This window comes from Carcharodon carcharias, chromosome 15 (assembly GCF_017639515.1).
Source record: "Carcharodon carcharias isolate sCarCar2 chromosome 15, sCarCar2.pri, whole genome shotgun sequence".
Taxonomy (NCBI): domain Eukaryota; kingdom Metazoa; phylum Chordata; class Chondrichthyes; order Lamniformes; family Lamnidae; genus Carcharodon; species Carcharodon carcharias.
The window spans coordinates 57,959,609-57,974,143 of NC_054481.1; the positions used below are offsets into that span (position 1 = coordinate 57,959,609).

General features: G+C 45.9%; 1 protein-coding gene across 1 annotated transcript in view; it reads left to right on the forward strand.

Annotated features, from left to right (window-relative positions):
- Positions 1 to 14,535, forward strand: part of LOC121288020 (delphilin-like) — an 87,301-nt gene that overhangs the window by 44,158 nt on the left and 28,608 nt on the right. Inside the window, exons 7-15 of the mRNA XM_041206236.1 lie at positions 1,181 to 1,503; positions 3,564 to 4,001; positions 6,628 to 6,715; positions 7,099 to 7,176; positions 8,964 to 9,160; positions 10,291 to 10,446; positions 12,339 to 12,425; positions 12,912 to 13,041; positions 13,857 to 13,975. Of these exons, the coding sequence (XP_041062170.1) occupies positions 1,181 to 1,503; positions 3,564 to 4,001; positions 6,628 to 6,715; positions 7,099 to 7,176; positions 8,964 to 9,160; positions 10,291 to 10,446; positions 12,339 to 12,425; positions 12,912 to 13,041; positions 13,857 to 13,975 (1,616 nt within the window). The remainder of the gene's footprint in view (positions 1 to 1,180; positions 1,504 to 3,563; positions 4,002 to 6,627; positions 6,716 to 7,098; positions 7,177 to 8,963; positions 9,161 to 10,290; positions 10,447 to 12,338; positions 12,426 to 12,911; positions 13,042 to 13,856; positions 13,976 to 14,535) is intronic.

Genomic DNA, 14,535 nt, shown 5'->3' on the forward strand with positions numbered 1-14,535 from the left:
CTTTTGGCCATATAATCTAATGTCTTCTACGTGGCTTGGTGTCATTTTTGTTTTATAATGCTCCTTGGAAGCAACTTGGTAGGTTTTAATATGTTGAAGGCACTATATAAAAATAAGTTGTTATTGTTATTGTTGTCTTCTCTCTCTATGATGCTGACTGGAGTGGGACTTTGTTCTCAGATATCTCCTGTCTATGCTGAAATAGAAACCCGTGGAGGGTCTGGCTACTCAGGGAAACTGATGAAACCACCTCTGCCCAGAACATCTCCAATACCGGAACAACTGAGCCATTCAGGTAGAGTGGCACAACCTCTAGCCTATGTGTGTTTTTCATTCATACCCTCTAGCAGGCTGCTCTGCGCAGTGACTCTCAATCAGGAATGGGCCCAACCATTGTTACTTTAATCGAGCAACTTAAGGAGCCAAGACCATATCTGTACTGTGGACCAGAATCCACATCATCAGTAACTGCACGCATGCACAAGTACTTCTGCCATTACATCTTTAACCTCTGCCTCATCTGATTCCCCACCCTGACTTTGCTTAGTGAGCAGAGTATTCCACACAGATCTGTGGTTCCCTCCACTGTGCCACCTGTGACCAGAAATAGTCGGTGCATAGCTGGCTTGTATGATTTTCTGTACTGGCTCTCTTACCTTTAGGACCATTGGGTGGCAGTAAGGACACCTCATTTCCTTGTATAGCAAACTACAGCACTGCAGAAGAAAATAGCAGAAGTTAGAGGGGTTTTAACAAAATGAACATTGGCTACTGTACCTAAAGGCATTGCTGCAGGATCACACCTAAAGAACTTGCATTCTTCCTGCACCTTTCACCACCTCAGGACATTTCAAAATGCCTACATCCAATTAAGTACTTTTTGAAGTGTAGACACTGTTCTAGTATAGGGAAATGGGTCAGGTCCCTCACTAGCCTAGGGTACTGAGGTCAGTTGTAGTTTCTCACCACCACTTGCTGTTCTGTTCTTACCATAAAATAGTACAGCACAGTAGGAAACCATTTAGCCCATTGAGTCTGCGGGGGTGTGGAATGGTCTTGACTGCTGAAACGTGTCTGGCACAAATGGTGTCAGCACTAAAGAGGTGCCTGCATATTTCTGTTTGCTTAAAGTAGATCTGTAAAATAATTTTTGAAATAATTACTTTTGTTTATGTTGCAGGTAGCAAAAAGCTGGGGATGTCTCTGTCATGGCAGACAGAGCCTCTTCCCATGCACCCTTGTCGTTGTCATGCCCCCAGTGATCCCTCCCCAACTAATTCAGACCCACACCCCTACGTCAGCCTGGATGGCAGTCCTAGCCCCTCGCCACAGAACATGGAGATCATGAACAGTCCCCCGAACCGCCGTAAGAAGCTCTTCACCTTCTCCCGGCCTCCTCGCAGCCGTGATACAGACCGGTTCCTGGACGCCCTGAGCGAGCAGCTGGGACAGAAAGTGACCATTATGGATGAGTTCATGAACCCAGAGAATGATTATGAAGAAGTAAGTCTTCAAACTTAGTAGAGCTCTTGACAATTAGCAGCACTCAGATTCATAGTAAAAGCTGATTCACATTTAAAAGGGAATCAGACAATTTCCTTACTGTTAAATATTTAAAAGGTAGGTGGGGCTCTGGATCATTGGGGGAGTGAAGGTCATTGAAGAGAGTGTCACTGGGAGAGGGAGGATATTGGATGTTTGGGGAGGGTTCATTGGGAAGAGGAGGATCATTGGGCGAGATCATGAGGAGAATGGAGGTGATGGTTTACAGCAGTCACACCATACCAGATGGGTCAGGCTTGATGGACTAGCTGGACCTTTTCCTGTTCACTTTTGAATGTTTGTAAGATTTTTAACTGATTTCAAATAGCATTAGATAAAGATTAGGCACCCTGACCCGAATTACTGACAGGAATCTCACCAAGGAGCTGAGAAAACAGAGATTCTAAGAATGTGCGAAAGGCTAGAATCTAATTGCAGTGTTGGAATGGTTAATAGGTAGAATAACAGATAACCAGGAATAAAGTAGAGGCTCAAATCTAAATGAATGGTTTCTGTATAAATTAAAGAGAGGATCTGTGAAGGTTATATACATGAGAAGGAGGTCTGAGGATGCGATTTTGTTGATGGGAAGGAAGTGTGAGGATGGGGCTTTTCTTTGAGGGGGTGGGATAGGTAGAGCTGGATAGAGGGCCAATGATAGGTGGAGGCAAAGAAGAGATTGCTAAAGATGTCTTGGACAAAAGGACAAAGGAGTGTTGACGATGGTGATATTAGCTAAGGAATGTGCTAATGGTGACATTAAGGGTAGAAAGCAGGACAAGCAAGTGGTAGATGACCCTAGTGGGGGTGGGGTGGGGGAGAAGGGATCGAAATAGACTAAAAGGTGGAGATAAAACAATGAATGGAAATAAATTTTAAAATAATAGAAATAGGTGGGAAAAAATATATAAAAATATATACATATATTAAAAAAATTATAAATTATTGGAAAAAGGAGGATTGGAAAGGGGTTGGGGATGGAGGAGAGAGTTCATGATCTGAAGTTGTTGAACTCAATGTTAAGTCCGTAAGGCTGTAAAGTGCCTAGTCAGAAGATGAGGTGCTGTTCCTCCAGTTTGCGTTGAGCTTCACTGGAACATTGCAGCAGGCCAAGGACGGACATGTGGGCATGCAAGCAGAGTGGTGTGTTGAAATGGCAGGCATCAGGGAGGTCTGGGTCATGCTTGCGGACAGAGCGAAGGTGTTCCGCAAGGTGGTCACCCAGTCTGTGTTTGGTCTCTCCAATGTAGAGGAAACCGCACTGGGAGCAGTGAATGCAGTAGACTAAATTGAGGGAAGTGCAAGTGAAGTGCGTTTCACTTGAAAGGAGTGTTTGGGTCCTTGGACGGTAAGGAGGGGGGAAGTAAAGGGGCAGGTGTTGCACCTTCTGCGGTTGCAATGGAAGGTGCCGTGGGAGGGGGTTGAGGTGTAGGGGGTGATGGAGGAGTGGACCAGGGTGTCCCGGAGGCAGTGGTCCCTACAGAATGTCGACGGGGGGGGGTGAAGGGAAGATGTGTTTGGTGGTGGCATCATGCTGGAGTTGGCGGAAATGGTGGAGGATGATCCTTTGAATGCGGAGGCTGGTAGGGTAATAAGTGAGGACAAGGGGGACCCTATCGTGGTTCTGGGAGGGAGAAGGAGGTGTGAGGGTGGATGCGCAGGAGATGGGACGAACACGGTTGAGGGCCCTGTCAACCACCGTGGGTGGAAAACCTCAGTTAAGGAAGAAGGAAGACATGTCAGAGGAATTGTTTTGGAAAGTGGAATCATCGGAACAGACGCGACAGAGACGAAGGAACTGAGAGAATGGGATGGAGCCCTTACAGGAAGCAGGGTGTGAGGAGCTGTAGTCGAGGTATCTGTGGGATCGATAGGCTTGTAATGAATATTGGTGGACAGTCTATCACCAGAAATTGAGACAGAGAGGTCAAGGAAGGGAAGGGAAGTGTCAGTAATGAACCATGTGAAAATGATGGAAGGGTGGAAATTGGAAGCAAAATTAATTTGCTCTTTCTTCAAAGATGACCTTTCCAGAGGATCAGGGAATCTATGGCACAAATGACCCAAGCAGCCCCAGTGAGTATGTCAGCAGCAGCGATGATGGAAGTTCCTTAACATATTCTTCATGTTCAGATCCTATCCCACCTCCTCCTCAAAGTCCCCCTCCCCCTCCACCCATACAGTTCAATGACCCAAAACCTGTCACCTTAATCTCAGAGTTGAAAAGGGTTATCCCACCTCCACCCCCACCTCCATTACCTCCACCCCCCTCTTACTCCTCCAGCCAGCATCAGTCTATTCCCCTCCCACCCCCTCCTCCCCCTCCTCCTTTACCAGGCTCATCTGGCCCTCCTCCACTGCACCGTGGGTTTCACCGCAGAAGCGAATCCAGCCATATGAGTGTGAAGAGACTGCGATGGGAGCAAGTGGAAAACTCTGAAGGGACCATTTGGGGTCAGGTACGTGAAGCAGTTCTTTTAGTGCTCCAGCAGCTATCCCCTGCCAACCTACCAAGTGTAACCCTTCAAGCACCGATGTGACAGGGAGAGGATGAATTCTGACTATGATTGGGCGTGATGGAGACAAAATGGGGAGGGATTTCTGACTTAAGGAAGGGTGAGAAGGTTGGGGTAATGACCTGGGGCAGGTGGGGAAATAACTGGGGAAGGGAGGTCTTTATGATTGATCTATTAGTGACATATATATTCAGTGGCTCAAATGTCAGTGACTCCAGCTCTAGTATTCAGCCCAGTCCATGCACTCAGTGGGTCCAACACTCAGCTCCAGTATTCAGCCTGCAAGGTTAGAGATTCAAATGCTGAATCCACATGATCAGTGTTTCCTGTACTCAGCCCACGAATCAAAGTGTGGTGGGTGCTGACACACTGGGCTGGATTTTCATGCCTCCATCCATGTCAGAACAAAGGCGGAGGGACTTTAGAAATGGTGCTTTGGAGTCAAGTCTGGGATTCGTGCACCATTCCATCTTCCAGCAATTTTTGCCACGGCGGGATAAAGGTGCGGGCCACCATGTGCAGCACTCCTGACCTTGCCAGTTCCAGTGCGGGGTGGGCATTTCAGACCCCTGGCAATTTTGATGTAGTCAGGCTGATTTTTGAGGGAAATGTGGTTCACGGCTCCTCAGAGGAGTCTTGAACTTGGGGGAGCCCTAATCTGGAGTTGGGACAAAAAAAATCAGGCATTCAACATTTTTTTGGACAGAAATTTCCCTCTTTTTTGATACCACACAGGGCTAAATGCTCAGCCAAGTATTCATAATGTGGTCATCTGGCAGTTGTATCAATAGAAGCTGAAGAGATGGCCAGACATCTGTTTCTCCAGATGGCCTTACTTTGAATGCTTTGCTGAGCTTCAAAACTGACTAATTAATTCAGCTCCTCTGGAGAGCTATTTACACAGTTACAAAGAAGACGGCTAGCTCTGTTTTATTGACAGTTTTATTACCTTGTACTAACTTAATCTTTCTTTGAAGCAGTTTCTCAATGCCAGCGTGTTTATTTGGATAGAATTAAAAGTTTCTTCGGTTGGAATTCCACTGGCTGTGTTTAAAAAACTGGTTTTTTGAGATTGTAAGGGGCATTTATTTCAAAGAGAATGTTGAAAGCCTGTTTTTTATTCCATGAGCATTTCAAAGGCTTGCCAGTGCTATTATATGGCTCATGAGTTCTGTACCTAGTTGATACTGTGTGAGTAGGCAAGGATGATGCATGCGGGGTCATGGAGGGGACATGAGAGATATGAAGGGACATAGGGAATATGAGAGGACATGGAAGAGGCATGGTGGGGTGAGTGGGTGTAAAGGGAATGAGGGTTAGAGGGGCTAACAACTATGAATAGAACTGGATTGACGTCCCACTAAATGGAGGCAAGTCTTCTAACCTGCTGGCCTCACCATCTGTGCACCTCTGTTGTGGCCCAGGCCTGTCTCCAGTCTATGCCGGCCTTCCCGACACAAAACAGGGTGGGCGGGCTCCTCCAGAAGGAGACGGGGTTAAGAAAATTTCCGACTCCCGATATTCCTCTCAACCATGAAAATCTGGCACTCTGACTTCATGAGGGAGTTGGATCTCTTCCTGAATAGGGCAGAGATCACATCACATAGAAGCAAGTAGCTTGTTGATGACTCTTGATCCCTGTGATCTCCTGGACTGGTTTTGATTACTTAATGGGGCATTGGATTGGAATTTTCAATGGTATTGTTTTTCTTGTTGGGTATTCTCATTTCTCCAAGGAGATTACATTGCTGTTGTCTGGTGGAGGGCATGGGCTGGCGGTGTGAGATGATGTGTCGTCAGGATTCTTTGCCATAATGAGGTGGGGCAGACTTGATGGACCAACAGGTCTTTTCCTGCCTGTCAGTTTTGCAAGGCTGTAAAAAAAAGTTTTAAATGGAAACTGGAAGCACCATTAAAAGGAGATGGTTGCTGTGACACAGAAAACAGAACAAACACTGACCACAGAGCAGAAAGAATCCAGATACCCATTTCAAATTGCACTGAGTTAACTGTTCTTATTTACAGTGACATCAGTAGCGCTTTTTTCCTCAAAACCTTGGAATATGTTGGGGGAAATCTGGAGGGTTCTTGCTCATAATCACTATTCAGTGACCTGGCTGAAAATGTGCATGTCCATTGTTGAGATCGGCCCCTACCTATGATATGTGTCATGATCAAATAGTCTGCTCAGCTCATACATGTAAAACAGTCAACTGAGCGAGAGGCAGAGTGAATAACTGCTGACCATTGAGCCCTATGCAAACAAAAATCAGGAGAGGGAATGGGTTTATGTCCAGAAGTTGTGGCAAGAAGTTGTTTGGCCCAGTTGCAGAATTTGTTGTTAGTTTCCTTGTATTACAGGGACTATGCTTTCCACAGCGCCTGTCATGTTTCCAAATGCAAATCTAGCTTTGAAACATGCCCAGTCACATTGAGTAATCTTCAGTGCAAGGGAAAGCAGTGGGAGGTTGGTCACTGTGTTAGCAAGGTTACTGTTCTGTGCCTTGTTGATTTGAAGCCATCTGATGATCAATTATCTCTGCAAATCACTTATCTCCATTTTTCTCAGTTTGGAGAGGACTCAGATTACGATAAGCTGAGTGACATGGTCAAGTACCTAGATCTGGAGCTGCACTTTGGAACTCAGAAACCAAACAGTAAGTAACAGCCTGGCATCGCCCAACAGTGTGTCACACAGCATTCGAGTATGTTAGGTTGTGTGTGCTAGGTAGTGAGTACGCACAGTATGTGGCAAGCTGTGATTGTGTACTGTGTGTGAGGCTGTCTGTGTGCGCCAAAGTACTGTTGTATTCTCAGTGTATCTAAGTGGATGAAGCCAGGCTGCTCCCAGTGGTGAATTGATGCACTACACTCTAGTTATTCCATTTCTGAGACTGGGTCCATACGGTGCGATCATCAAGTGGCCTATGTGGACACTTGTCTCATGGTGCAGACATGGGTTGGTGCTGGCTGATGATGTGATGATCCATATGATCCTGGTTAGAGCATTTCTCCTTATTCTCCCATTTCCTTTTTGCAGAAGCAAGTTTTATACCTGAAACTTTTAAGAAGAAGGATGTGGTGGAAGTATTGTCCCGCAAGAAGGCCTACAATATGTGTAAGTTCCATGCCCCCCTCCACAGTCAATATGCTGTAGCACAGCTAGGCACAGAATGACTGTTTTAATTATAAGCTCAACTAAAATTGCTCATGAACAAACATTTCCCTTGGCATAAAACCCCATTCTCCCTCTCCCTGTTAGATATTTCTTGCTACCTAGCTCTCTGCTCTCCTCTGTACATCTTTAAACACACTCTGCAACTCATGCATTTTTCCTTATTGATTGACTCAATTTGGATCTTTTTGTCCTGGGGCCTACAGGAAGATTGCATCTATCATTTACTGGGATGGACATGGCTAGTGGAGATTGACGGAGAAAATTAACAACGTGCACAAGTGAAAGACCAGCTGACAGCTGGCCTGTATTTCGTCCATTCTACCTCAGGCTCCAGGCCTTCACTTTCTTTCAGTTGTCAGCCCTCTCAAAAGAGAATTAAAGGGCTGAGAGCAAATAGAGAACTGGAGCCTGGTGTTTGGAGGAAGAGGTATTGGATTGGCAGAGAAAGGAGGGCAGGGCTGTGGTGTTGGGAGGGAGGGAGGGAGGCACTGAGAGAGAGTGTGGAGGACTGGGGACTGTTGGTGGAGGGATGGGGAATGAGGTTATGAGAGACACAGAAAGGACAGGGTCCTAATGGAAGGGAGAATATTCAGAGAGAGAAGAGGGATTGGTTCTTGTATTGGGAGGGATTGGGCAGTGGGAGAATGGAGTACAGGGCCTTGTGTTGTGATGGAACAGGGACTAGTCCTAGGTGAGATTTGGGAGGTTGCTGCCTTTTGCCTTTTATATTTAGTTATTAGCTAGAGAGTATAGGAGGGCTTGAGCAGTTATTCTTGTTCCTCAGTTCCTCTCTCAGACTGTGAGTGGACCAGTGTTAAATTGTTCTTACTTTCCTTTGGTTTCATTTTCAAGTATACTTCTCAGTACCACAATGGCCAAACTTTTGTCAGGCCATCCGGGGCCTCTGCCAATGGCTGTAGAATTGGCAGGGAACTCCATCAGTTCTGTTGGGGAGGCAGGACAGGATTCACCGCCCTTTAGGCATTTAACTGGCTACCATCGGGCCTTGCCCGCAATTGAGGACCCCAGTGGCGGAAGTCCTGCTTACAAAGAGCCGCTAGGCAATCAGAGGCTGGCAGCTTATCATTGCCACCAGCACCAGCAGGAGCGATGGCTGCTGGCAACACTGCATCCACTTGAATCCCAGGATCACAGAGGAACCCCAGATCACAGGTTAGTGAAGGCAGGATGGGTATTGTGGGATGGTGTTGGAGGCAAGGGCAGGGGGTGGCTTCTAGCAGCCACCACCACCTGCCCAATACCAGGCTCCTTGATTGGGCTCAATGTGCCTGATAGCGAGGTACCTCCCCCCAAGAGGCTGCTGGCAGGTCCAAAGGTTTTGCTGAGCAGCCTTCCGAGGGTACAGGAGACCTGTACGGCCTCCATACAATCTCTGAGCCACCACTCATTTACAGTGAGCTCAGGGATAATTAGTGTCAATTGGTTCATTAATGAGCCCAATGAGCCCCCCGCCAGCTGTGGCTGAGAATCCCACGTCACTCTTTGCACCTTCAGATTTAATTGGGTATCGGGGGAGGGGTAGGGGCACTGTGGGGGGAGGTTTTCTTGATGCTGGGAGACTGACGCATGGCCTGTCCCACAGTTAAGTGGGCCTGGCTGCCATGGTTCTTGCCACGACAAACGGCTTAAAATCCAGCCCAATTAGTCTTCTGCACCCCTCCCTTTCTTGTGATGACTGATTTTCCAACTGGATTTATTTCTCTCAGCTATTCTCATTGCCCACTTGAAGCTCTCGGCTTTGGAGCTCCGCCGCATCCTCATGACAATGGAGAACGATCGTCTGGAGCCCTCTCACATTAAGCAGCTGCTGCTCTATGCTCCCGACGAGGAAGAGTTGAAGAATTTCAGACGGCACACAACTGATCCCAGTAAGCTGAGTGAGCCGGACCAATTTGCCCTGCAGGTGGGTCCCAGACATACTGGCACTACCCTCATTCTACGTCAAAGGCACTTAAGTTGCCCTTCACCAACCTCCCTTATACTTTGGAGTTCATAGGATGGAAAGAGAGAAAATATTTCCTCGGGTGAGAGGAATTTAGAACAAGCGGGCTCAACTCTAAACTTAGAGCTAGGCCTTTTAGGAATGATGCTACTTCACACAACAGGTCATGGAAATTGAGAAAAAAGTTGTTGAGATGGGGTTCAACTGAAATTTTCAAATTGACATTAACATTTTTTGTTGGGTAAGAGTATTAACAATTATGGGAAAAAGGCAAGTAGATAAAGTTAAGATACAGATCAGCATGGTTTTAAGGGAAGGTTGTTTCTGAATACATCGGTTAAATATTTTGAGGAGGTAACAAGGAGAGTTGATGTGGGTAGCATATTTGATGCATAACAAGGCTTCAGACAAGGTCCCACATAGCAGACCTGAAGTGCTGCAACCTACAAGTTCTTAGATCAAGAGATAAAAAGTGGGATTAGGCTGCATAGATCATCTTCGACCAACACAGGCATGATGGGCTGAAAGACTTACTTCTGTGGCATAAATTTCTGATTCTATGTCATCAGCCATGATCTAATTGAACAGTGTAACAGGCTCACAAGGCTGAATGGCCTCCTCCTGTTCATATGTGCCTTTATCTTTTCCTGTGATCTTCCTCAACACCAGCTCCTTTGCCACAATGACACTTCAATCCAAGGACTTTACTGCGAAGATCCACAATAAATTATTGTAGTAATATATTGCTCATGTAGTGTCATATTTGATTGTTTACTCCACCATGCTTTATTGCCTCACCCTGTGTAAGATCTACTTGCAATTATATAGACCCTTTAATGGAGTAGAAAGTTACAAGGCACTCTTGGATGAACTAAAGAGTTAAAGATAGGTTTTCAGGAGGCTCATGGTGGGAATTGTAGAGGGTAGCTACTGGTCTACTGTCTTGGTTCACATTGGAAAACAGATACCAGAAATCGGCAGCTTCAGGAAAGGACAAGAAAACACATTGCTGTGCCATATGTTTGCCCAAAGTGCTTTTCTCAGCACAGATTCATGAAATACCTTTTTTATACATCCTTGTTTGTGCGTAGATGCTGTCAGTAAAGGAGTACAAAATCAGACTGAAGAGCTTGCATTTCAAGATAACATTGCAGGAGAAGACAGAGGAGATAAAGACTGGACTGCAATGTATCTACAAGGCCTCAGTTGAGTTGAAAAGTGGCAAGAAATTGGCGAAGATTCTGGAGGTAACAGACTAGCTCTTGACAAATTGAATAAACTGCAGTTTGCACCTCAACCTCTTTCCGTGAGGCAAGGCAACAACAACTGGGATTGAAAATAATGGGCCCGAACATCCCAGCTCCAGGGCAGTGTAACTGAGAGGGTACCCCAAGGATGCGCTGGGGGACCGCCTCCTCCAACCCCAGAAATTTCTAGGTGAGGATTGCATGGCAATTGCCCGGGAAGTGCAAATTTCTGATGGGCAATTGCCCTGCACTGGGAACCATCTGAAAATGTGATTTAAATTGCAAACTTTTGGATGGTTCTGACTCTGTTACATCAATAGTTACCCAGAAAAAAAATAGAAGGATTAAAACCACTTCTATCCTCTGGGTAACTATTGTACAGACCCACAGCAACCCCGCAACTGGACTCCCCCACCCCTCCCATACCCCAGGGGACTCCCCCCACTCCCAGATTACATTCTCCACGGGACTCCCTCATGCTCCGTGCCCACCACAGCCCCCCGACTACCCTCATCTACAGGACTCCCCCCACCCTCCAACCATTCCCCACCCCATCCAACGCGAGCCATGGGGTATCTCCCACCAGAAGACTCCCCCTGCACCCACCCCGCACCACAGAACTCTTCCTCCCCCACCACCATAGGGACTCCCACACCCACAAGACCTGATTCCCAACCCCGACTCTAACCGCCAGCACCCAATGACTAGTCCCGACTCCCACCCCAAGGCCTGACCCAACCCTGCCCTCCCCGAGACCCGACCCAATGCTCCTTCCTGAGGCTCAAGCCAGCCCGACTGTCTCCCAGCCCCGAGGCCCAATTCAACTCCCCTCCCACCCCAAGGCTCGTCAGTACCCGACACCCCCCCACAAAATCCCATCGCCCCTTCCAAAACCTATCCGCTTATCTTAGACATTTACCCTCTCCCTGGCCTGTCAAATACTTTTAAACTTGGCTGGACCTTTAACTTACCTGATTTATGGCAGCTAGTGCCATAAAAAAAGGGGCATGGCCTCCTTACATCTGACTCTGCAGCTCTCGACTGAAAGCTTCAGAAGTGAATTTCCCTGCCCAGATCTCACCCAGCCTGAGTCAGAACATTGGGTGAGATAGGATCAAAAAATATTTCAGGTAAGAAAGTAAGAGTAGAGTGGCAATCCAACTCTGATTGCCACTCCGTAGAAGTTCAGGCCCAATATCACATTGCTGCAGCATGGTGCTGTGGCTTATTTTGGGTACCATATGATTAGTAAGGTACAACATGAGCCTCTGGTATTCAGAAGCTTGTGTGTTCATGTCTCTCTACAGGATTTGAGCCAATAATCTTGGCAGACACTGTAGTGCAGTACCGATGGAGTGCTAAACTGTTGGAGGTACCATCTTTCAGATGTGACATTAAACCAAGGCCCCATCTGCCTTCTCAGGAAAGATCTCATTACACTACTTAAGAGTAGGGGGATATTACTGATGTCATGGCCAATATATTCCTCAACCAACAAGCTTGTCATTTGTGTTTGGGACATCACTTTGTTATGGACCTTGTTTTTCTGTGTGGTTCTTTGTACATTTATGTCTGTGTATGTCTCTGTGGGTTTCTTCCTATATGTGTCTCTGTAGGTTCATCTGTGTCTCTCTCTATGGATGTCTGTCTTTCTTTGTGTGGGTCTTTCCTTATGTATATGTGGGTCTCTCTGTGCCATCAGGGTGGTCATCCGGCAGCCTGGAGCCCCTTGTATCTTATGGGAGATGCAGTGGGAAGTAATCTAGTGGATGAGTCCATGTATGAACAGAAAATCCAGAGCAGAACCCGTTGGCTTCATATGTTAAAGCGTTGTCATTTTCCAGCACACTTATTGCTCCTCAGTAATTGACTTTTTTTCTTTAATCTGACAGTTTGTCCTTGCAATGGGAAATTATCTCAATAATGGTCAACCCAAGAGCCCCAAAACTACAGGATTTAAAATTAATTTCCTGACAGAGGTGAGTAACAACAGCTGAGTTCAAATGTAATTAAGTTATGAGTCGGTGTCCATGTTAACAGAGGCTCTCAAGGGAAAGGGAATTGCTTTCGCTGTTGGCTGCCTGTGTGAGACGGAAGGTGAGTAATTAGTTAATTGAACTGACAACCCTGGAGCGGTATGGGGAGACGATAGTGATTAATGGTGGCAGCAGTTTCTGCAACAGGAAAAAGGAGTGGTTAATTGTGCTGGAGAAGAGTAAGTAATTAACAATATTATCAACAGCTGGGAATGAAAATGGGGTGAATAGTTATCAATGCTGATACCCACTGGGGTTAAGGGAGAGTAGTGTTAATTGTGCTTGTGTTCCTTCGGGAAGGGGAGAAGAGTGTTAATTGTGCTTGCACCCTAAGGGAGAGGTTAACCATATTGGAAACTTCTTGAATTTGAGTTTTAAAAGCACCCCCATGCTGCATTTCTCATTTGATGTGTATATTTTTTTTCCCAGCTTGACACCACAAAGACCGTGGATGGGAAATCTACTTTCTTGCACATTCTTGCCAAATCACTGAGCCAGCACTTTCCTGAGCTGCTGGATTTTGCCAAGGAGATTCCAACTGTGGCACTTGCTGCAAAAGGTCAGTTAAAAACATTAAACAGTGACTCCCTGAAGGGGAACCGAGTGTTTGTGCTCAGATTATACGGTGACGAAGTCAACGATATCCAAAATGTTTTCACTTTGCCAAGAGCCCATGAGATGGAACATTCAGGCCCTCCATTATTGGCAGATGGTGTTAAGGTGTTTGAGTGTTGTGGCTGCTCTCATTTGGGCCAGAGGTGAATATTCCATCGTATTGCTGACTTGAGGCTTGCAGATAGCTTTGCAGATTCAGGAGGTGACAGATTCCCCACACTCAGCCTCAATTCTGTTCTGTAGCCAAAATGTTGACATGGTTGGCCCAGTTAAAATTCTGGTTAGTGGTAAACCCCAGATATTGAATATTGGGGTGTTGGCAGTAGTGATGCTGTTGAAGGCCTTGAAAAACTGATTCGGAGATGGTCATTACCTGTGACCTGAATATTGGAGTTAGGCGGAAGGATTTTTGCTGTAAATCTATAGCTGTAGTGTGTGATTATTATTTATGTGTGTGTTGTTCTTTATGGTTAAAATAAATTTGCTTCACATTTCCAAAAGTAGGGTTGATAGTGATGTTCTACTGTTTTCAAAGACAAGAGTGAGAATTGTCCAGTAGCTAAAAACTATTACTACACAGGATTTGCTGTTCACTTCCCAGCCACATTACTAAAAGCTTATCTAGATCCTAAGATAAGGATAGACGCTGTCAAAATTATGGAGAAGTGCGACTCACCCACAATCTAAGATACAAGAATTGGAACCATCCAGGGCTGCAAAAGGATGCAGAAGCATATTGAACTCTCCCCTTTTTTTCAGTTAATCAGAGAACGATAACTACGGAAATTATTGACATCCACACAACCAGGAAAGACATACAGACAGCTTGTGAGAACATGGTAGTCACCGATGAGGACAGATTCTCTGCAGTCATGACCGTATCCTTCCAGAGAGAAAACATGGAGGAAGTCACTCTCGGTGCATATTATCTTTGTTTATATTGTGTATGTCATTGTCATGTGATTTCCTGGACTGGTTTTTATTACCTGCGGAGATCAGAGAGGTATTGCTTAGAGCATCCTTTTCCTTTTTGCCCCTTGGTTTTCCTTTTTTTGCCTCTCTCAGGAGAATACATGGCTGCAGAGGGATGATGGGTAAATGTTAAATCAAGATTTTCCAGCTGTTATAGTGTGTTGCAGGCTTGATAGACCAGCTGTTTTTTTCTTGTACAACAATTTTGCATGTCAAGATATATAGCTCTTTCTACACTATACCATCCAGCGCTTTCAGGTCAGGTCCGGCATGGTTCAGATCAAGAGTAAAGCTACATCTCCACTGCCATATCAAATGCTCCCATGTGAGGTATAGCACAGGTAAGGTGCGCTGAAAAGTTCCCTTGATTCTGTAAGTAATGTTGCTATTTTGTACAAGTTGCACAGTGTGGAGTTGTATAAAGTCCATGTGCAGAGTTATAAGAAATGTCTGGAGAACAAGAGCT